Source organism: Tursiops truncatus, chromosome 9, assembly GCF_011762595.2.
Source record: "Tursiops truncatus isolate mTurTru1 chromosome 9, mTurTru1.mat.Y, whole genome shotgun sequence".
In the NCBI taxonomy this organism is placed as follows: domain Eukaryota; kingdom Metazoa; phylum Chordata; class Mammalia; order Artiodactyla; family Delphinidae; genus Tursiops; species Tursiops truncatus.
In genome coordinates, this window is record NC_047042.1 from 91,006,899 (window position 1) to 91,031,088 (window position 24,190).

At 36.1% G+C, this 24,190-nt stretch overlaps 1 protein-coding gene across 6 annotated transcripts in view; it reads left to right on the plus strand.

The window, feature by feature from the left end:
- The window catches only part of UBN2 (ubinuclein 2), an 89,636-nt gene that overhangs the window by 23,810 nt on the left and 41,636 nt on the right, over positions 1–24,190 (plus strand). For 5 of the 6 annotated variants that reach the window (XR_004528189.2, XM_033863341.2, XM_019947890.3 and 2 more), the window contains exons 3-11: positions 2,290–2,391; positions 7,334–7,471; positions 8,377–8,480; positions 10,506–10,995; positions 15,929–15,999; positions 19,419–19,548; positions 22,186–22,304; positions 22,812–22,925; positions 23,508–23,651. Coding sequence is in view for 5 of the 6 variants with exons in the window: in XM_033863341.2 (XP_033719232.1) it covers positions 2,290–2,391; positions 7,334–7,471; positions 8,377–8,480; positions 10,506–10,995; positions 15,929–15,999; positions 19,419–19,548; positions 22,186–22,304; positions 22,812–22,925; positions 23,508–23,651 (1,412 nt within the window). In the remaining variant the exon portion in view is untranslated. The remainder of the gene's footprint in view (positions 1–2,289; positions 2,392–7,333; positions 7,472–8,376; positions 8,481–10,505; positions 10,996–15,928; positions 16,000–19,418; positions 19,549–22,185; positions 22,305–22,811; positions 22,926–23,507; positions 23,652–24,190) is intronic. The other variant, XM_019947946.3, reaches the window with a different exon arrangement.

Below are 24,190 nucleotides of genomic sequence, written 5' to 3' on the forward strand. Positions count from 1 at the left end.
CATGTTGGAGACTTTTCTCAGTAAGTCCATCATATTTGTTTTTTTTTCACGTAAACACTGGAAAAGATCATTTCTTTACATGGAAATAAGATGAAACAATTTGCTTTCATTTAAGAGCCATGTTGCACAAAACTCAGCCATCTTTCACCAATTAGAACCAGTGACACTGCATTGAGAGACATGCACTATGGGAATTGAAACCAAAGGAGAGTCATGTCTTGCAGATTTCACCAGTTTTTGCATACATTCATTTTTTATTTTCTTGTATGTCTATGTGTATAAATAAATCTAGGACATTAAAAAATAATTTTAAGATTAGTTTGGATTTACAGAAAATTTGCAAAGAAAATATAAAGAGTTTCCATATAGTTCTCATCCACTTTCCCCTGTAACATCTTATATTTGTAGAGTAGATTTGTTACAACTAACAAACCAACGTTGGTTCATTACTATTAATTAACGCTGCATTTTATTCAAATTTTACTATTTTTCCCCTAATGTCCTTTTTTAGTCCCCGGATCCCAACCAGGATACCAGATGACATTTAGTTATTATGTCTCTTTAGGCTTATCTAGACTATGCCAGTTTTTCAGATTTTTGTTTTTGATAATCTTGACAGCTTTGAGGAACACTGGTCAGTTATTTGTAGAATGTCCCTCAGTTTAGTTTGGTGTTTTTCTTGTTGTTTAGTTTGTCATGATGTTTATCTCATGGTTAGCCTACAATTGAGGTTATAGGCTTTTGAGAGGAAGACCACAAAGGTAAAGTGCCATTTGTGTCTCATCATGTCAAGGGTAATGCTATCAACATGACGTTATCACTGTTGATGTTGACCTTGATCACCTGGCTGAGTAATGTTAGGTTTTTCACTGTAAAGTTACTTTGTCTCCTCCTTGTCATACTGTACTCTTTGGGAGCACGTCCCTAGGTACAACTTACATTCAAGGTGTGAGGGGACTTAAATTCAACCTCCTGAGGGGAATTAATCTGCAGAAATCATTTGGAAATTCTTCTAACAGGTTTTTTGTTGTTGTTCTTAGTTTTATTTATTTATTTATTTTTAACATCTTTATTGGAGTATAATTGCTTTACAACGTTGTGTTAGTTTCTGCTGTATAACAAAGTGAATCAGCTATACGTATACATATATCCCCATATCTCCTCCCTCTTGCGTCTGCCTCCCGCCCTTCTTATCCCACCCCTCTAGGTGGTCACAAAGCACCGAGCTGATCTCCCTGTGCTATGCGGCTGCTTCCCACTAGCTATTTTACATTTGGTAGTGTATATATGCCCATGCCGCTCTCTCACTTCATCCCAACTTACCCTTCCCCTTCCCCGTGTCCTCAAGTCTGTTCTCTAGGTCTGTGTCTTTATTCCTGTCCTACCCCTAAGTTCTTCAGAACCATTTTTTTTTTAGATTCCATATATATGTGTTAGCATATGGTGTTTGTTTTTCTCTTTCTGACTTACTTCACTCTGTATGACAGACTCTAGGTCCATCCACCTCACTACAAATAGTTCAATTTCATTTCTTTTTATGGCTGAGTAATATTCCGTTGTATATATGTGCCACATCTTCTTTATCCATTCATCTGTCGATGGACACTTGGTTGCTTCCATGTCCTGGCTATTGTAAATAGAGCTGCAATGAACATTGTGGTACATGACTCTTCTTCAGTTATGGTTTTCTCAGGGTATATGCCCAGTAGTGGGATTGCTGGGTCATATGGTAGTTCTATTTTTAGTTTTTTAAGGAACCTCCGTACTGTTCTCCATAGTGGCTGTATCACTTTACATTCCCACCAACAGTGCAAGAGTGTTCCCTTTTCTCCACACCCTCTCCAGCATTTATTGTTTGTAGATTTTTTGATGATGGCCATTCTGACTAGTGTTAGGTGATACCTCATTGTAGTTTTGATTTGCATTTCTCTAATGATTAGTGATGTTGAGCATTCTTTCATGTGTCTGTTCGCAATCTGTATATCTTCTTTGGAGAAATGTCTATTTAGGTCTTCTGCCCATTTTTGGATTGGGTTGTTTGTTTTTTTTGATATTGAGCTGCATGAGCTGCTTGAATATTTTGGAGATGGATCCTTTGTCAGTTGCTTCATTTGCAAATATTTTCTCCCATTCTGAGGGTTGTCTTTTCATCTTGTTTACGGTTTCCTTTGCCGTGCAAAAGCTTTTAAGTTTCATTAGGTCCGATTTGTTTATTTTCTAACAGGTGTTTTTTAATTTTATGGAAACAGCATGAGTACTGAATCAGTCTAACATATCTGTTCTTCACAGGGTGGGAAGCCCCGTAAACACCGGAAGGATCGGCTACAAGATTTAATCGATATAGGCTTTGGCTATGATGAGACAGATCCATTTATTGATAATTCAGAGGCTGTGAGTAATGTATCTTTAATATAGCAGCAATTCTTTATTTGGATAGTAGAATTCAAGGAAAAACTAAATGTTTCAGCAAGTGTTTTTACTAACTAATCCCCTTTCAGTATACATCTAAATTGTTTCCAGTTTTATGTGATTACAAATAGTTGAGCATCTGTATACATTTCTCTTTGTGTACTTGAGTATGTATGTAAGATAATTATAGAGTATAAATATATGTGTAGGGTAAATTTCTAGCAGTGGGATTTATTGATCAAAGGGTATTTACATCTTGAATTTTTATTGATATTCCCAAACTTGGGCAGGTATATTTTTGAAATGACTTCCAGATAAGAACCACGTGATCTTGAAGACTGGAGCTATTGGGTTGAAGTTAATCTGGCACATGTCTTTAAAATGTACTTAATATTTTTATTGCTGCCAAACCTTACTACAGTGGCGGTAATTGAATGCCAGGCCTTATCACTGTCTGTTTTGATCAAGCCCTACAGCTTTTGCACTGGAATCCTCTTTCTCTTATAAAAGGAAGAGGAATTCAGGAGAGCATTTCAGGACTACAGCAGTCCATTGATCACACAGCAAATAAATAAAGGCATGTCTTGTTAGGTGGGTCGGTAAGGTATATGTTCTTACATTCTTCTCAGTGTAGTAGAGTAATCTAATCCCTGGATTATATCCTCTGCAGTGTTCAGTGATTACTTAGGATATACAGAAAGTGACCCTAAGGCCGCTGTTATACTACCTACAAATTAGTACCTCTTTTTCCTGTTACTACACTGCTTGGTTGTGTAGATGATGACAAGGCATATAGTGGTAGGAGAGTGATAGGAAGGACTTCCAGCATAAGGCGTACAGGATACCCTGTCATACTCCTGTGTTATTTTGGTGTCCTGATATAAGCTGATTTACAAGCCTAGTCTGTAGAAATAAAATGTTGACAGTGCCTTTGGAGTAGAGAGGATTTCCTATTACCAAAAATGTTGTCAGCCTTTTTGTAGGTTAGGGCATGGAATGTTTTCAACAGTATTGACCTTGATTTGGCATTCAAGTCAAAAGCCCTAGATTCTAGACCTCACTTGGTTTCTAATTCACTGTGGACCAGGAGCAAGTCTTTTATTTTAGCATCACCCAGTTTTCTCTGTTATGAGTGGCTTGCCCAGCAGAATTTGTACTCTGAGACTCAAGATAATGACATGCTGAAAAGCATAATGCAAGTATAAAGCATTGGTACTGGTGTTAACATTATATGTAAAGTAGATTTTTGAATTCTAAAAACCCAAGAGGGAACTCAACCATATATAAATGGACATTCCATGTACTCAGGTTTACATAAATAGAATTTTTTAAAAATTAATAAACTTGGGACTTCCTGGTGATCCAGTGGTTAAGACTCTGCGCTCCCAATGCAGGGTGCCTGTATTCAGTCCCTGGTCAAGGAACTAGGGATCCTGCATGCCGAACTAAAAAAAAGAAAAGATCCCACATGCCACAACTAAGACCCTGTGCAGCCAAATAAATAAATAAATAAATGCTTTTAAAAAATTAGTAAAGTTAATTTTTTTAGAGCAGTTTTAGGTTCACAGCAAAATTGAATGGAAGGTGCAGAAATTTCCCATATACTACCTGCCCTCACAACACAGCTTCCATTATCAGCGTTCCCCCACCAGAGTGGTATACTAGTTACAGTCCAAGAACCTACATTGACGCATCATCACCCAAAGTCCATAGTTTACCTTAGGATTTACTCTTGGTGTTGTACAGTCTATGGGTTTTAACAAATGTGTAATGACATGTACCCACCATTATACTGTCATACAGCATAGTTTCACAGCCCTAAAAAAGTATGTGCTCTGCCTATTCATCCCTCCCTAACACCTGCAGCCACTAATCTTTTTATTGTCTCCATAGTTTTGTCCTTTCCAGAATGTCATGTAGTTGGAATCATATAGTATGTAACCTTTCATAAATAGCATTTTTAATGTTTTCCTTTGTAGCATTCCAAATATTTGAATAAAGTGTTTTTCAAACAGATTTTTATAACCCATAATTGGACCTGTGTATCAGTTTAGAGACTGTGGCCAGCATTTTTAAAGAGAATAAAATAGAATAGAATAGGAGCTGTTAACAGTAAACCACTGGTACATTATGTGATTTTTATTATGTGTGTGTGTTTGTACCATGCACTGGCTTTTGATGTGTAGTATATTTTCCACTTGGGTTGTGGTGAAGAAAATTTGAAAGCCACTGCTCTAATAAATAAGGATAAATTTTATAGGTATAAGTTGTATAAGTTATACAATTACTGACATTTATAGGACAAGTTAGGTCCCTGTTTTATACGAGGAAATTGAACTAAAGCACAGGTTGTTTATTGACTTGCAAAATAATTTTGTATCATTGTCCTTAATAGATTATTTGGTTCTCATTATAATTCAGTAATTCAGACATAAAACACTTAGGAGCCAACCAAATAATTCTCTGTTTTTTAAAATGATTGTATTGCCAGTTGGCCATTTTTGGTTTTTTTTTGCTGTGCCACGTGCCTTGTGGCCTTGTGGGATCTTAGTTCCCTAACCAGGGATTGAACCTGGGCCCTCAGCAGTGAAAGTGTGGAGTCCTAACCACTGGACCTCCAGGGAGTTCCCACCAGTAGGCTTTCACTGTTCGTATATTATTCGATAGAGAGTGATAATAATCTGGTTCTAATTAACTTTCAGAATTGTATACTACTTACTACTATAATATCTGAAAATAAATGCTTTTGAATATTATTTTTAGTCTAACACTTATGCTGCCAAATTTTTAAAAGACCGAAAGAAAATGTTTTTGTTACTGAGAAATAATAATAATACCAGACATGAGTAATGCTTTTATTTAGGTTATCTCTTTTAAATTTCACTAGAACTTTCTGAAATAAGTAATATTGTTCCCGTTTTACAACCTTGAAGTATTGATGTTAAGTGATTTATTCTGGGTCACAATAGCTAGTTGTTGGCAAAGGATCTAGTAAATCTGATTCTCAAGTTCAGTGATCCATTGCCTCTTAATACATCGTACTTAAAAGGCTAAATTATACAGAAGTAGAAATATAATGTACATGTGAAACTTATGTAAGGTTATAAACCAATATTACCTCAATAAAAACAAACAAACAAAAAAACCCAGAATATTTCCTGTACCTTACAAAAAAAAATGCTTGGCACATTTATAATTCACAGTGCAGTGAAGGCTGTGTATTAATCCTTGCTCTGTCACTTATTGGTTGTGTCACTTTAGTGTGGTTGTCAGATTTAGCAAATAAAACTACAGTCTACCCAGTTAAATTTGAAAAAAAAACAAAAACAAAAACAAAGGCTAAATCAAATTTGCATAAAGAGTTTGTTCTCCTGAAAAGTGTTCTGATAGGGAAAGCTCAGCAGAATACTGCAGAAGACAGACATTGAACATCCACATTGCCTGGTAACCTAGTGATGAGTGTGTTTTCCACATGAGATGCTGCTTGGTATAGTGGATGGGCTGGGAAACAGTCAGTGACTCTGCCATAAACTAATAAAAGTACTCTGGCAAGATTCTTAACCTCTCTGAATTTGGTTTTCACTTATAAAATGGGAATATTTATTTTCCTTACCTCAAAAGTGTATCAGGAAGATCAAGTGAAATAATTTATATGAAGAAGCATTGAAAATTATAAAGCAGTATACAAGTATATGTAAGCAAAAAGTACAGGTGTATTTATCTTATCATAATGACACATTTTCAAAATAATTACTACAGAGCCTTTTCACTTTTAATCCTTTACTCCTCACATCACTCCTTTACTTGCAGATAGTACTGGGCCCTTTCTGAAGCTCTTGCCTGTGGGTCTTTGTACAGTAGTAGCCCCTCAAGTGGAGCGACAAGAAAGGAGTTCATTCCTTTTTTCTTTTTCTAACTTCATTCCTTTTTGATTCAATATGATTAAATGTGTACATTCTTTCTTTTTCCATTTTCCATGTAATTTAAAATGATACAGGTTAAAATCATAACTTTTATACTTAGCCTTAATATTTTTAGAATAGCTAATATGTTCTGTATATTTTTTGCCCATGGCAAAGAATTTTCCTTACAAATATGACTTTCTTAAAGACTAATTATGTAATATGAAGAAAACCCTTAAATAGAGTTCTGGGGAACCCGGTAGCAGGTATCTTGCTTTTGTTAGATAAGTAGTTCCTTTTTTTCTCTTCTGCCATGAACATCTTCGTTTAGTTAAGACTGGCCTTCCATTTAATGATTGTTTTTTCTTCATCTTCATCAGGTGAGATAATGATAAACCTTAAAATCTAGGCTTAGAGTACATTCAGACTGATTTAGACAATTTGAGTCTCTTTTTCGAAGCCAAGTGCCTCGCTCACTATGGGCCCTCGGTGTATGCTTACCGAACAGGGCAGTTCTTTTTCTACTTCCCTTTAAAACATATATATATGCTATTTTTCTTTTATATGTTTAAAAAATATTCCCTACTTAAAAGCTTAGAGCTAAGGCAGAAGAAATAACCTTTATTTTTTATAATCTCTTTATGAATAAAATTATATACCAATATGGTAAGAAATGAAGTTCATTTGCTGCCTGGACATTCAGTCATTTGTTTTAACTTATTTCAGTTTCTCATCAGAATCATTTGTCATTAAGAATAGCAGTGATCCTTCAATTTTTCTCGGCAGATGATACATTTAGAATCTGCTTCAGCATTCCAGAAGTTCATTTCTTAAATATTGAATGATCAGAGCTCATTTCTATTCCAGATAGTAACTTTTTCTTTATTTATTCACAAACATCCTCATTGCAGTTAGTTTTGCAGTTAAGATTTAAGGAAGATTCTGACATGGTGATTGAATTTCTTTGACATATTTATAGAATTAAAGATAAGATATATCTGAAGCCTTTTTTTTAAACCTAGTATGACGAATTAGTTCCTGCTTCTCTAACAACAAAATATGGAGGGTTTTATATCAACACTGGCACTCTCCAGTTTCGCCAAGCTTCAGATACTGAAGAAGAAGATATTACAGACAACCAAAAGCACAAGCCACCCAAAGTGAGTTTATCCAACATTGGAACAGTAATGAGAGCATTCAATTAAAAGGATATATTTTTTGATTTTTACTTGTACTTTACAGCTGTGAATATAAGGAAAAGTAAAATGCTAACCATTGTTTAATGAATTTATAGTTAATTACATGCTTTAAAGTAAAATTATGTAGATATGGGGAAATTTATTTTTATATCATAAAATTCTATTATAATTCTAATATAATACCTTCTTTTAAAACTTCTCTCTCCATATCTAGTCTAATAATCTGTTTCTGGATAAGGTTGAGGTTTTAGGATACGTTAAGACTTGATATGGAAATGACTGTTAATAGCTGTTACTTTTCCTAAGATGTAAAGCAAATTTTATAGAATATATATATTGTATTTGGGAAATTAATAGAATGTCCTCAGATAAGCGTTCCTTGAAGTGTGAGCCAAAGACATATTTGTACCAGAATCACCAAAATGTTTGTTAAAAATGCAGATTAGGGCTTCCCTGGTGGTGCAGTGGTTGAGAGTCCGCCTGCCCGATGCAGGGGACACGGGTTTGTGCCCTGGTCCGAGAAGATCCCACATGACACGGAGCAACTAAGCCCTTGAGCCATGGCCGCTGAGCCTGCGCGTCTGGAGCCTGTGCTCCGCAACGGGAGAGGCCACAACAGTGAGAGGCCCGCGTACCGCAAAAAAACAAACAAAAAAAAAAAACCCCAAAAAGCCTCTACCAAACCTTTAACTGAACCAAAACCAGGGGTGGGAGTTCTCATGGACCCAAAGAATCTGCATTTTTAACAAGCAATTCTTATGTGCCCTGAAATTTGAGAAAAACCACTTGCCCTGGATGCTGGATTGATAACATCAGCAAGTAAAGCAGTAATACTTAGGTAAGTTATGCATTTAATCATTTTGTAGATTCCCAAAATGAAAGAAGATGATATTGAGATGAAGAAGCGGAAGCGGAAAGAGGAAGGGGAAAAGGAGAAGAAGCCAAGGAAAAAAGTACCAAAACAACTGGGGTATGTGAAATTAGACATAATGAGGGAACTAGTGTTGTAGCATGACAAACTCTCCTTTTAGAAAGATATATTTAGCATTAATTAGTTCAGTTTAGCTGGGTCTAATTTAATACAGTATTTATAAATGTCAGTGACCTATCAACTTATATTTTAATAATATTTATTAATAAGTAGAAGTCATCTTAGAGATTAAGGTGTTTTAGATCAGATTTACAAATTTGTTAAGTATTTTGCTCATTACAACATTTTATCAACAGGAACCAGTTTGAAGAGATGGTACAAACATTGAACATGTTATTTTAATTTTCTTGTACTAAAACTGAGCTTAGATGCCTGGGGATTGACAATTGGCCGTAGTCTTTGTATAAACGGTTTATGGTCATTTTAATATTTTTTAAAAAGTCATTGATTTTATTTAGCTATTCTTAACGCTTGTGACTAGGTAATGATATGGCCTCTAAAAAACCAAGTAGAATTTCTCAAAAGCCTTATTAAGTCATAAGAGGGAATTCCCTGGCGGTACAGTGGTTAGGACTCAGCACTTTCACTGCTGGGGCCTGGGTGAAATTCCTGATCCCTGGTGGGGAACCAAGATCCCGCAAGCCGCGAGGCACAACCACGAACAAAAAGAAAGAAAGAAAAAGAAAAGAAAAAAAAGTCCTAAGAATAAATGTTTGTACCTTGCAGTCATAAAGCTACCATTTGTCTCTACTTCTCTATGGCTTTTTTTGTAGAGTCAAGGTAGAGTCAAGGGACAAAAACTTGTGAGAGGCTGGGTTTTCCTCCCCTCCTTAGCAGAGGAGGTACATCTGAATTGGGGGCTGTCAGTATCTCCAGAGTTGATATAGGGAGGTATTTATCCCCTCCTAAACATGAGATTATAGTGATCCCTGAGTCATTAAGAAATTATTAAGAAAAAAAAATATTACTACTGGTTGTTTTAAATATTCATTATTTACAAGTAAACTTCTTTATGAACAAAAACTGTAAGTAATGCCTTTTATTGAATTTATCATTTTCTCAAATTTGTAAACTGATTTCATTCAGCAGATATTTACGAAGTGCTTACTGTGTACCAGACACTGTCTGGGTTTCGGATATATAACAGTAAATGAAACACTGGCCTACCTGTAAGGCACTTATGATCTTTTAGGTTCTGTAGTGCACGTAGAAGCATATAAGCCATAAAATTTAGAAAAGATTTTTTAGAGAAGGTGATAGCTAAACAGAGACCACCCTTTCCTCTTAGTCCCTATAGGGAGAAAGTTGTCATTGAAAATTACACGTATCTATCCGAAAGCCTCAGAACGCTGTTCCTAGAATGGAAAGTGAAAAATGATCAGAAGGTAGTAGCAGATAGAATAGGGTCTGGATAGAAGACATGGTAATGAATGAAGGCTCACAGATTGACACAGACATTTTGCATTTCTTTGGCAGTTTGTAGCACAAACCACCTGGGGTACCAGTGTGAAGGTGTATTATGTAGGTTTCTCTGGTTGTAATCAACTCTGTTTTCAGCAAAAGTGCATTTCTTTACTTCGTTAATTCTTTAGGTGCCTACTTTATAGATGTGCTAAAGAATGAACATTCCAAACAGAGTAGTAAGTTTAACTTCGTATACTTTCATTTCCTTTTATTTTTTTTATTTTGGCCACGCTGAGGGGCTTGCGGGATCTTAGATGCACGACCAGGGATTGAACCTGTGTCCTTGGCAGTGAAAGTAAGGAGTCCTAACCAATGGACCGCCAGGGAATTCCCTAACTTCGTATACTTAATAAACCAGAGCTCTATTCAGTTTTGTTTATTTCTGTTGACGTTATTTCGTGTTCTTCACTCTAATGGCCATTCACCTGCCTTTCATAAGTGACAATCCAGATGATGATGAAGATGCCGTTGTAAAAGTGTAATTTAGTAACAAATTTGCTTCCTCACCTATCAAATGATTATTTTAATTCTGTGCCTGCTTATTGGGGTTTTAACCTTTAAAATCATACATAGCCTAACTGATCACTTTTTTCTTCACAGAGTTGTGGCTCTAAATTCACACAAATCTGAAAAAAAGAAGAAACGTTATAAAGATTCTCTTTCTCTAGCTGCCATGATAAGAAAATTTCAAAAAGAGAAGGATGCATTAAGGAAGGAGTCTAACCCTAAAGTCCCAGTGAACTTCTCGACCTCCTCTCTGCATAAAACCCCCTCTGCTGCTGTGGCATTGGGGAATGATGTCTCGGACTTAAATCTGAATAGTGCTGATCCGGACCTCCCCATTTTTGTTAGCACAAATGAACATGAACTATTTCAGGAAGCTGAAAATGCCCTAGAGATGCTAGATGATTTTGACTTTGACAGGTTACTGGATGCTGCTTCTAATGGTAGCCCCCTGTCTGAGTCAGGAGGAGAGAATGGAAACACCACCCAGCCAACCTATGCCTCTCAAGTTATGCCCAAGGTGGTACCTACACTCCCAGAGGGTCTGCCTGTCCTTCTTGAAAAACGTATCGAAGACCTCCGTGTAGTAAGTGTGATAATTTTCTTGTGTTTGCTGCACAAACATAACAATAATTACTTTCAGGCAAAAATAATAACCTATAATCCTAACTACTTAGAAGTAACTTTATTTTCTATATTTCCTTTTAAGCATTGGCTCTATGCATAGTCTTTTTCTTTTAAATATAGTTATAACATGGATAAAAGTTGGTTGTTTTATTATCTCACTTCACTTCATATTTTTCTGCATAGGTTTCATAAATATATACATAGTCATGTAAAGAAAATAGAAGAAAGGTAGGAACAAATAGTAACAATGCAAAAGTGTACTTGAACTTGGTCCCAACTGTTGTTAACAACTAGTTATTCTGCAATCGATTTTACCAGCTAATCCTTACCAGCTAATCAGCAGCTTTAGTGAGCATACATTGTGTTCTCACTAGACAAACTTTTAAGAGTTGAGATTTTAGCATTTCACAGTAGATTCCTCTCCCGATTGACTTGGGTACATAATCTTTATTTAACTAGCTGCAAATCCAGGTATGTCAGTACACTTCTCCCTTTAATCTCAGGGAAATATAATTTTGACTTAAAATGTTTCAAACCTTGCTTAAAATGCCCTTTTTTAATTACTTTAGCATGTTTGTTTGAACCCATGCCATGTTTTAGTCCTCTTTTTTTTTTCTCCTGATTACAGAAGTTGTACACTCAATATAATTTTTTTTTTTTTTTTGGCTGCACTGGGTCTTCCTTGTGGCTCTCGGCCTTCTCTAGTTGCGGTGCGGGCTTAGTGGCCCCAAGGCCTGTGGGATCTTGGTTCCCTGACTAGGGATCGAACCCTCATCCCCTGCATTGGAAGGCAGATTCTTAACCACTGGACCACCAGGGAAGTCCCAATTTTATATATATATATATATATTTTTTTTTTTTTTTTTGCGGTACGTGGGCCTCTCACCACTGTGGCCTCTCCCACCACGGAGCAACAGGCTCCAGACGCGCAGGCTCAGCGGCCATGGCTCACGGGCGCAGCCGCTCCGCGGTACGTGGGATCCTCCCGGACCAGGGCACAAACCTGCATCCCTTGCATCGGCAGGCAGACCCCCAACCACTGCGCCCAGGGAAGCCCCCGATTGTATTTTATACTTAGGGAAAGATGCCCCATAATCAGACATTCCCCACCCCCAACAGGGATAACGACTATTAAACTAATTTTTCTGGATTTTAATCCATGCATTTGCAAATATGTTGTTATTAAAAATAATTGTTAGTCGAAGTATAATGTGTGGATTATTCTACAAGTTGTGTCTTTCTTCTAGGGTTATAGTAACCATTTAAATCACATTTTAAATTTATTAATCTCTATGTTGTATTTATTTCTCTTAACTCTTTCTGAATTAGGGAAGAGAGAGATTTATCTAATTTTTCCAACAACTGACTCATGGATTCTGTTTATCAGTTCTATTCTTTTTTCTGCTTTTGTTCTTTAGCATTTCTTCTGAGGTTGTGGCTTATTAAATTCTCTTACATTTTTACTTATTTTAAGGTACTTTATTTATTAGTTCAGGACTTAGAGAGTTGTGCTCAAGTATCTCATTGCCAGTGTTTTTTAGGTTATAACTTGTATTTACCATAGTTTTTGCTTTGTTTTCTTTTTACTTTTTTTGGTAAGATTTTCACTGTCATTTATTTCTAAGTATCTTTTATTTTACTCATGAGCTATTTTTATTTTATTTATTTAATTTTTTTTGGCTGCACTGGGTCTTCGTTGCTGCGCATGGGCTTTCTCTAGTTGCGGCGAGTGTGGTCTACTCTTCATTGCGGTGTATGGGCTTCTTGTTGCAATGGTTTCTGTTTGTTGCAGAGCACAGGCTCTAGGCATGCGGGCTTCAGTAGTTGTGGCACGCAGGTTTCAGTAGTTGTGGTGCATGGGCTTAGTTGCTCTGTGGCATGAGGGATCTTCCCGGACCAGGGCTCGAACCTGTGTCCCCTGCATTGGCAGGTGGATTCTTAACCACTGTGCCACCAGGGAAGTCCTCTGCTTTGTTTATTTCTATGCTGTATTGTTTGTTGGCCCATAAAATTCTTGATGGCTAGATCTCTGTTGTGATATTTATCACTTGAAGGTGACCCTTTCTGTGCTATTAATGCTTTTCACCTTGAATTCAGTTTTGTCTGATTTTACTGTAGACTCCTTTCTCTTTATTTTTGCATGGTATAGCTTTTCCCATCATTTACCTTCATTTTAGCTCTTTTTTTTTTGAATTCTTTTATTTTTTGACTTATTTTAGCTCTTTCTCTTATAGACAGCATGTAAATGGAAATTTGTTTATCGACCTCATCTGAGTCTTTTTTAAGATTTTCTCTTTAAGATTTTATCTTACCTACCACTGTTATAATGATAATGATATATAATTCATCTTTATTCTGTCATTTTCCTTTATATTCTGTTTTATTGTTCCCTCCCCCTCCTTTGTTTTTCATTCTTTTGCTATTTTCTGTGCTTATTTTTTGAAAAGTATACAATCATTTTGTTAATCAAATAGGTTTTTTATTTACTATTCTTAACCACTTTATGTATGAAGTGTAGGTATTATTTCCTTTTTATGGTTAACAAACTTAAGTGGAGGTAGGTTAAATAGCTTGGTCAGTCCACACAACTAGTAAGTGGTGGAGCCTGAATTTAAACACAGGGGTTCACCTGACTCAATAGTACATGCTTTTTGCTATCCCATGTTGCCCCTAAAATCTTTAGTTTCTTTTATGTTTTAAATAAAAAGTGCTAGGGATGTAATCCAGGTTTTTCAATATATAATTAATAATAACAGCTATTATTTATTTAGCAAAAACCTATACCTTGTATTGAGTGCAGTGCTCCTGGGACCCACAGCTTCACAAGACATCATTTATTGTTCAGGAGACAGTTCCCTGACTAGGCTTAGAATACTGTATATACTGTGGAGTCTAATCCTCCAACAATTATGTGAGGTAGGTAGTATTCTTCCATTTAATAGATGAGGAAACTAAGGTTCAGAAAGGTTAAAGCAATTTCCCAAGGCCACATAATTTTTAAATGGATGAGGCTTGATGCAAAGTCAGCATTTAAAGGCAGGACCATCATGCTTCATAACTTGCACTCCGTCCACTGTGTTGTATGCCATTCATATTCACTTAATAAACAGAATTGATTAGTAATGAGTGTGTTTCAATCTTGTAAGGTGCTGTTATATCTCATATACTAAAAACTCTTTCTGTAGTAGCCATGCTAGGATTAGAACAGCTACTTCCTAACCTCTTAGTAGGAAATTATCAATAAGAAGATTCATTTCACTTATTAGTATCTGTGAATTCTCTGTATTTTTTTCTTTGAAATAGGAGATGGTATTTTTTTCTTCAGGAGATGAGAATTCATTGTTGCCTAAAATGCTCATATCTGTCTGATAAGGACTTTCTTCTTGTTGCTCTTTTCTCACTTTGTAACATATCTTCCACTGTTCAGCCTCTTGAGTTCTTTTGATTCTCTTTCTTGAAGTTTAGTTTCCATTCTGGCTTTCTTCCTATATTTCTTCTCCCTACACATACCCAGTCTTCATCCTTTCTAAGAAGCACTGAGGCACATGTCAGAAATTGTCCTTCTCTATTTACAGAATGTGATGTTGTCAAACAGTGTAAAATTATCAATCTGCCGACTGACAGAGTCAGCATGTGGCTTGCTCAGGTTATTGGATCAGGCCTCTCAATGTCTTACATCTTGGGCATCTCAAGATAAACTATCTTTTGTTATTTCCCCAGTAAATTTTGCTTATGGTACAGTGTCTTGGTTTGCATACTCTTTGTTTCTGGTAAACTGGCTAAGATGACAAACACAGTGATGAAATTATTCTTGTGCTCATTGAATTAATTGTTGCTTATCCCTTGATAATGACTGTGGCTAATTTTTTCATTGTTAGTAATTAGGTAGAACCCAGACTGGCTGCAGTAAGCTGAGTATCTTTGTACAGGGTGACACTGTTGTACAGTTGAGGTCAGAAAGCTTCTGGTCTGAGTCCTGGATTCACCACTTACTAGCGGTGTGATTTGGGGGCATTATCATGTAACTTCTGTAAGATTTAGGTTCCTTGTTTGTAAAATGGGAGCTATAATACCAATGCCACTGGCTGTTATGAAGATTAAACATGGTAATGAGTATAATATATAGAATATCAGACACGTTGGACAGTATTGTCTTGTAGAAAATGAGACATCTGCTTTCTCTTATCTTGGAGATCACAGCAAGAATTGATAAACAAACCTTACAGATACTCAAAATACACAAGACACCCATAGCACCCATAAAAAGTCTTATATGTGTAACTTTTAAAAAATATAAATTTATTTATTTTATTTATTTTTGGCTGCATTGGGTCTTTGTTGCTGCATGCGGGCTTTCTCTAGTTGCTGCAAGCGGGGGCTACTCTTCGTTGCAGTGCGCAGCCTTCTTATTGCAGTGACTTCTCTTGTTGCGGAGCATGGGCTCTAGGCGTGTGGGCTTCAGTAGTTGTGGCACACGGGCTCAGTAGTTGTGGCTCACGGGATCTAGAGTGCAGGCTCGGTAGTTGTTGGCGCATGGGCTTAGTTGCTCCACGGACCAGGGATCTTCCCGGACCAGGGCTCAAACCCATGTCCCCTGCATTGGCAGGCAGATTCTTAATCACTGTGCCATCAGGGAAGCCCCTGTGTAACTTTTTAAATTTAGGAAAATTCAGAAAAATGAAATACAGACATAACAGGGAAGAATGTTATGTATGCTAAATTTTGTTTCAGCACTGTTTCATTGCCTGCTCATGCCAGGTAATAAGCTGGGACAAAGTGAAGTTAATCATAGCCCCACCCTCAAGGAGCTTATTCTAAGTAAATAGATATGGAAGCGTATAATGTGTAATGTGTTTATTGAGAGTTATATTGACAATCTTGTGTTTCTCTAGGCTGCCAAACTTTTTGATGAAGAAGGAAGGAAAAAATTCTTTACACAGGATATGAATAATATTCTTCTGGAGTAAGTAATTTTCTTCTTTGATTAAGAAACCTTGAAAATTATTTAAACCTTAAGAAGTCATTAAAAAATATAGTAGGCCTTTGAGGTACAGATGCTGAGTGGTTGGCTAGTCTCATGCATTAGCTCTTCCCTTTTGGCCTCACAGCATGTGTGATTAACATTTGTTTCTTAGCAAAACGATGCTTCTATATACATTGGTTCTCCGGGACCCCTTATGATAATCAAAGCTTCCAGTGTTATAACTGCCAGAGCAAGTGACTGCTGTATGGGTTGAATATTATCCTAGATTTAAATGCATTCTTTGTCACGTTATGTGAAAATACCTTTCTGGGACAGTTCTGATTGTTTGTATTAAATTTGGTGTACTTTCCTTCTACTTTGATTCAGATGTGGGGAAAATAATTCCATTAGTATCCAGTGAGGTTTATTATAATTCATACAGACATTTATAGCCAAATGGAAAGTGTGGTTTAATGAAGAATCATTTTTGTGGGGTAGGACGGAGGCAGTGTGGAGAAGACAGATGTTAAGTTGGAAAGGAAAGGGGGTGAAAGCTGGTTTATGATATAAATTGTATTTAAATTAGTGATAATTTTCAACCTTAGCTAGAGTTTAACATTAATGAAGTTGCACGTTCTAAGACTATGGTCACATAAGCTGTACTTATAAACCTTATAAGGCTTATAAATTTTGACCATGGTTCCAGAAATTGAGTATATAATTGGCTACAAGCAGAAATGGGCAAAAAGGAAGTGGTCCTGGGAAAAGCAGCAAATTCCTCTCTGATGAAAATAATGTATGCCTACTTTTGGTGGTTCAGTAGCATCATATACAAAGAAACAAGGCAGTGTTTCCAATACTACGATTCCTGTCTTTTAAATATATAATGGAGATAGTTTCTCATGAGATATAAAGGTTGGATTAGCTTATTGGTTTTGATAACTATTTTAATTAATGCAATCTCTCATTCTCCTGAAGTACGTAAAAAATCATTTTGGTCTCCATGGACTCATAAAACACATAACCTAGTATGCTAGTAGCATGGAGACAGGAATTTCTTGTTCCTATTCTTTATTTTAGCCAGGGGTTTTCAGATTGATTCTGTCTGCCTGCAGGTGCTTCCTGTCTGTTCCACCTCCTTTTACCTAGCTCCCTTTTAAACCTTAGATTCAATGAACAGTGTAACCATTACTCATCAGAGCTGTCCCAGATTCCAAAATCTGGGATCTGACTATCTCCTTTTTTTTTTTTTTTAACCTAAGAGCCCTAAGTTTTCTAGATCAGGTCTTTTTCCTGTGACTGAGACAGTCCTTTTTTATTTTACTCTTCTGTAAGGGGACAACTCTTTCTCTTCTGAGAGAATCAAAGAATCATCCTTGGGATATAACATCTCAGAGAAGCATCTCTGTTAATTCCTGCCATGTCTGTCTTAAAACGAATCTTCTAGTTTTCTTGGAGCTCATCTGCTTTTTATTTCACTGAGAGTGTGCCTCTAATTCTACAAGCCCTAGTGTTCAGAGTTGAATTTTTTCCCTTTTAGTGACTACTTTCTTATGCCCCCTTGTCTTCTTTTTTTTTTTTTTTTTTTTTTTTTTTTTTTGCATTATGTGGGCCTCTCACTGTTGTGGCCTCTCCCGTTGCGGAGCACAGGCTCCGGACGCGCAGGCTCAGTGGCCATGGCTCACGGGGCCCAGCTGCTCCGCAGCATGTGGGATCTTCCTGGACTGGGGCACGAAACCGTGTCCCCTGCATCAGCAGGCAGGCTCTCAACCACTGCACCACCAGGGAAGCCCTATTTTCAGCTTTAACTAAGCTTTTATAATGGGGAAAGCCTAGAATGCCTCCTACCCAGAGTCTTGACTTTTAATAAAGAACTAACCACAATATTTAACCAAGTGTTTGTACACAGGACTCATGACCGGAATGATTGTCTTCCATTTGAACCTCTGATTTGACCCTCTGGCTCTAATAGGCCTTAAAGTTCTTTTTATTTATCCTTTTGTTGTATTTGACTTCTCTAATACCAAGAATTTTCAACTGTCAGTTCTAAGGAGTATAGTTTTCCACATTTCATTGTTTCTGAAATTGCAGTGTATGTTATAAGTGTTGGGTACATTTGATCTGGCAGGGTTTCTTTTCTTCCGCAAAAGCTGTTAATTGAATCTTTGCATGCACCTTATATTTGTGAAAATATTTACGTCTGTTTGCACCTTCTTCTATAGTAAAACATGATGATTTGGACATAGTTTGTTGCCAAGGGCCCCAGTTTGGTCTTGACCTTCAAATTAACATCTGTTCTCATCTTTCTACAGTAGCAACTGCCAGATATACTGTCTTCCATCTGGAAGAAACCTCAATTGTTTATCAGTAGGCTTGTCTTGCTGAGAATATGGTGGCTATTACAAACTCTTCCCTTTTTTTTTTTTTGAAGTAACTGTTTGGTTAAATGCCCTTTTAGCAGGAATTGGAGAACTGGAATAAATTGAACAAACTATTAAATATCTAGTTCAGTGGAGGCACAATAAGGAAAACAAAGAAGGATAAAACAGTCTGTGCGTGTAGCCAGGAGGGCTTTACCTCTTCTGAATCTGTAATTTTTTCAAACACCTTTAAGGAAAAAATACTCTAAGAATTCACTGAAACTGTGACTCTAGTATAGCAGTTGCAGGGTGGTGAGGGGAAGTATGATGTCTCTCTGAGGAAGTGAGTTTTTGGTTAATAATGGAGTTCCTGTGCTTTACCCAAAAATGTAGACTTTGCCCCTGTCATCAAAAACTTATTTGGGCGGGGTGGGGAAAAAATTAGGAGTTTAGGTTTTTTGTGGGTTTTTTTGGCTGCATCGTGTAGCTTGCAGGATCTTAGTTCCCCGACCAAGGATCGAACCCATGCCCCCTGCAGTGGAAGCGTGGAGTCCTAACCACTGGACCACCAGGGAATTCCCAGGAGTTTAGGATACACACTACTATATATAAAATAGATAAACAACAAGGACCTACCATATAGCACAGGGGTCTGTATTAAATATCTCATAATAACCTATAATGGAAAAGAATCTGAAAAAGTAATTATATATATATATATATATATATATATATATATATAAAAAACTGAAACACTTTCCTATATATGTGAAACTAACACAGTATTGTAAATCAAGTATACCTCAATTAAAAAAAAAAGAAGCAAAAAAATTATTTGCCATCTTGTTGGGGTTATAAATTCTACTCTTAAACTAGATTCATTGAAATTTTTTATAGCATTACGATTTATGGTTTTGTTTGTTTTTTTCCTTGAAAAATACTGTCTAGGAAATCATGGAAAGGTAAAAGGAGAAAAAAATCACTGCCTCTGCCTCCTTGCTTGTTTGTTACTACCTAAAAGAAATTCTGTACTACTTATTTGTTGTTGTTTTTGGTCAGCATTGAGTTACAGCTGCAGGAACTAGGCCCTGTCATTCGTAGCAGTGTCTACTCCCACCTTGAAGCTTTTGTGCCATGCAATAAAGAAACACTGGTAAAACGTCTAAAGAAGTTACATCTCAATGTCCAGGTAAGAGGAGGAACAATAATACCTGCTTCTGGGGTTTTATAACCTGAAAGGAGACTGATTTCTGTTTGCTGCTTTTGCATACTAATTGCTTTATAATTGTATTGTACATATTTAGTAACCATAGGATGTTCTTTAGTAACCATAGCATGTTGGATCCCCTGGGAAAAAATTGCTTTTCATCAATTGAGAGGTTTAGATGAGACATAATGTTTTCTAATGCTTCTTGGACTAGGTAAATTAACCTCAGTTCCACAACTGACACAACTTTGCCCTCAACAAATAATCTGACATACGTATAATTCAATTTTCTTATTCCTGAAATGGACCTATACAGATATGCTCACACTGACATAAAGACCAATGGAAAGAATCACAGGGTTGCACTTAAACTTAAAGATTATCTAGTGTAACCATCCATGTTCTGCTAGATTCTTCTCGACTACAGTGCCTCTAAGTAATTGTGCAAGTTTGCATGCTTCCAGTGATCAGAAACTTATTTCATTACAATATCAGGAAGTTCTTGCATATGTTGAGTCAAATCCAAGTGCTTTCCATCCCATTGGTCCTAATTCTCCTTTTGCGTTTATTCACAAATTATGTCCCTTTCTTTACTTCATATAAAATGGGCTTCAGTACCTTCACTGTCCTGATTACTCTTCCTTTAATGATTTGTTTGACTATGTATTTTAAAAATATTTACAACTTGCAAGTTATAGAAAAAATAACTTGGATGCAGTTTAAGATAAAAAAAGAACACTTTTTTTCTATGAATAAAGGTATTTCCTGGAATTAAGGGCAAGAATGCAACCAGGAAGGAATGGGAACTGATAATCTGAATTAACTCTGTTTCTCTTTACCTCTCTTGCCCTATCTCACTTTTATCCTTTTATGTGCATCTGCAGATAAGTTTTCTTTATTTCCAAGGTTTTATATTACAGAAAAGCTACACACAGAGATTGACTGTAGATTTCTCATCCCAATCCATATTCTTGGGGTGAAAACTCTGGTGGTATTATTTTGAGTCAGTCTGAACTTTTCTGGTCGGGGGGTTAGAGTCGCAAAGCACAGCATGGTACAGATAGGGGACTGAGTGTGGTGCTCTGGGTCACCGCAGTGGGTGTGATCTGACAGGCATAGAATTCTTTGTTAAAGGTGCTATACTTCTACTAATAAAATAGTTCTTTTGAATTGAGAAACTGTAGTTCTTTCTCAATTCAAAGCAGGTTAATGAACAAATGAAATTTATTTGAGGTCTCAGATTTTGTGCCTATGCCTGGACATTGACTATGGAATGTTGACTATGGAAGAAAGACATTTATCTAACCCTTGCTTTTCTTTATATGGTATAATCATGTACCTTTGTATCCCTAAACATTATATTGTTTGGTTTGACATGTTTTTGAGCTTCGTATAAATGGAGCAATAGTGTCTGTTTTCTTACGCAGCTTGCTTTTTTACACTCACCATTATGCATCTCAGATTTATCTGTCTTTACATGCAGGGGAACTCCATTTTTACTGCTGTGTGTACAGTATTCCATTGTATGAGTATATCTCAGTTATTCATTTTACTGTTGATGTATATTTGGATTGTTCCCAGGCAGATAGTCTCAGCTATGTAATTCTTAAGATGAGATCACCCAGAAACCATGATACTGGATCTTCCGTTTTTTTAAATGGGATTTTATAGCAGACACTGTCATATGTGCAATAATATTTATTAATTGGTATGCATGAAATAAGTAAAATGCTTGTTAGTAATATTTGTATTTTGTTTTTATTAATAAAATTAATGTTATTAATAAAATGTTTTAATTTGTAAAACACACCTGCCATAACATGATAATTGCATTCCTAAAAATCTTCTCCTTACCAAAAATCACATTTTAAACACAGTTGTGTCAGTAAGAAAAGCAAAGTCTAATATTTCTGCACCTATGACAGTAATAAGAGTATGTTCTAAATAGCTACATATATATTTTGTTACTTGCAAGATGAAATAAATAAATTGATTGATTAAAGCTGTCAGATACAAACCTACTTTTCTTTTTGCCCTGAACCGACATGAATAAGAGTCTCCCATTGTCCTCTTTCACTTTGGCCTTGACCTTGCATTTTTGCTTACAACTTAAGTCACAGTTACTAACAATAAACAAGAAAACAGGATGCCAACGTTCTGTTGGTAGTCACCAAACCAAATTGTGCATTCCGGTCCTCCAAAGCAGGATCTCTTCTTGTGGTACTAGTTCCCCATCATAATGGGGATTAACTGGTAGTAGTCTGCACAGTGTAGATTTTGTTCTCTATTTAATCATTTTATTACAGTTAAAGTGTCCATATAATTTACTGGAGTATTTTTAAGAGTGTAATTGAGCACTATTAATAATTATGCTGAGGCAACAGGCAAAAACTGGGACTCTGCTTGGCTTTCTGGGAAGTAGGGTTATCCTAATTTTATTATATACAGTGTGCATTATGAAAAGTCAGCATTTTAGAAGTAATGTCCATATTTGAATATGCTAACATTTCAAATGTGTGATCAATATCTAAAACCCAAATTTCATCTTCTGAGGATCTGCTTGCAAAATAAGTTTTGTAAATATGTTTGAAAAAACTTTCAGTGTTTTTTTTTCCTCAGGATGATCGTTTAAGAGAACCTCTGCAAAAACTGAAACTGGCTGTTAGCAATGTCATGCCTGAACAGCTATTTAAATACCAGGAGGACTGCCAGGCTCGTAATCAAGCTAAGTGTGCCAAGTATGTACCTCTTCTATTTGGACTGGCTTTTGCATTTGAGAAATACTTGTAGCTGTTAGAGATTGGTCTTAAGTGGACTTCATCACCAAGTAGAAATCCACATAAACCACTGAAGTGGTATAATTGAATATATTTTCTAAATGGCAAGTCACTTCCCACTCAACTGCTTTGGTGTGAAAGGCAAAAGGTCTTTTGATTTAGTGTATGGATGTGATCAAAGCTAGAGCTGACACTGGTCAGACATTTCACATGTTGACCTACTTGACTGGTTGAAGTTGGATACAAAAGATAAGTGTTCATGCCTTTATATTAGAGTTTGAAGGCCTTATTTACCAGAGCGCTTTATAATGCACTTCAACTTCAAAGTATTATGTGGAAAGGTAGACTCCTCATTTACCCTGTCTTTTGAGTTAACATTCAATTAAGCAATTCAACAAGTATCTAAGGAGCATATTATAGGCAGTGTTGGGTTGAAACTTTGCTTCATAAAATAGTTTTCATTTTTAGGTTTCAAACAGATGAAGAACGAGAAAAAAATGGATCTGAGGAAGATGATGATGAGAAACCAGGGAAACGTGTCATAGGACCAAGGAAGAAATTCCACTGGGATGACACCATTAGGTAAGATTTAACCAAAACCTTCACTTTTAACCAAATAGCTGATGCAGAAGTAAGGTTTCTCATAAAAAGAATCGATAGTAAATGGAAAACTAGATAGAAGCAACCAAAAGTTAGTGTGTAGGAAAAATTTATTCAAGAGAAAATTAATTTGGTTCTAATATCCTTAGAGTTCTATCACTTTTATTTACCTATAGTACTTTTTATAAGTTAATCTTATTATTGAGTAAGTCATACTGGTTTCAGAGGTGAAGTACTAAATATATTTATATAACCAGTCATCTTTCTTACCAGTATTTCTGTACTCCAAGTGGAGGGTTTAGTTGTAGGACTATCCCTTTTAATCTTTGGTGCCTGGATTAAAGGTATCAAAGGAAATTATCTCATATTGGAAATTTGGCTATAGTACACCGAATGATATATGTTAGAAATTATCTATCTTCATGTCATCTTCTGAATTCTTCAGATAATAGTCTTTATTATTGCTGTCAGATTTGTGTGCTTTTAAAAAATCTGTTTCAAGCTTAATTTTCTACAATTTTGCAGTCAGATTTATATATAAATATATATTTTTAATCTGTTTAGAACTTTGTTATGTAACCTTGTTGAGATCAAATTGGGATGCTATGAGTTAGAGCCAAATAAAAGCCAGTCTGCTGAGGATTATCTTAAATCCTTTATGGAGACAGAGGTGAAACCATTGTGGCCTAAGGGCTGGATGCAGGCAAGGTAAGAAATATGACATCCTAGATTTTATTTTACTTTTTTATTGCTGTTATTAAAGACATATACACACACATATGACATTCATTTTCCTAAGAACCTAGTGTGTTTAACATTCTTTACAGTCATCTCAGATGATGTCTGCTTTGAAAGCTTCACTCACTTAAAAGAGAAAACAGTTAGTCACATGGACATAGAGATACACATAAAGGTGATTTTTTTTTTTTTTTTTAACCGACCACTTTTTCTTTTTTGCACGTGAATTTCCTAATAAGAGAAAAGGGGAGGGGGGAAGAAAGTTTTGAACTTTGGAAGGGGAACTTTATATGGGTATCATGAAGATAAGTAACTGAGTACAAGATTTAGAGTGTAGAAAAAGAGGCACAGCCTTAGTGCTATTGAAAATAGTCAATGTAGAGTGGTATCTCTAAAACTAAGTGTAGCCCAGTTTAAAGAGTTAAGTAAAGAATGTTAAAATTAATAGACTTGGCTGTCTCAACCTGTCATCCTGAAGTATTCATCTTAAATCAACAGAAATCTGTTAA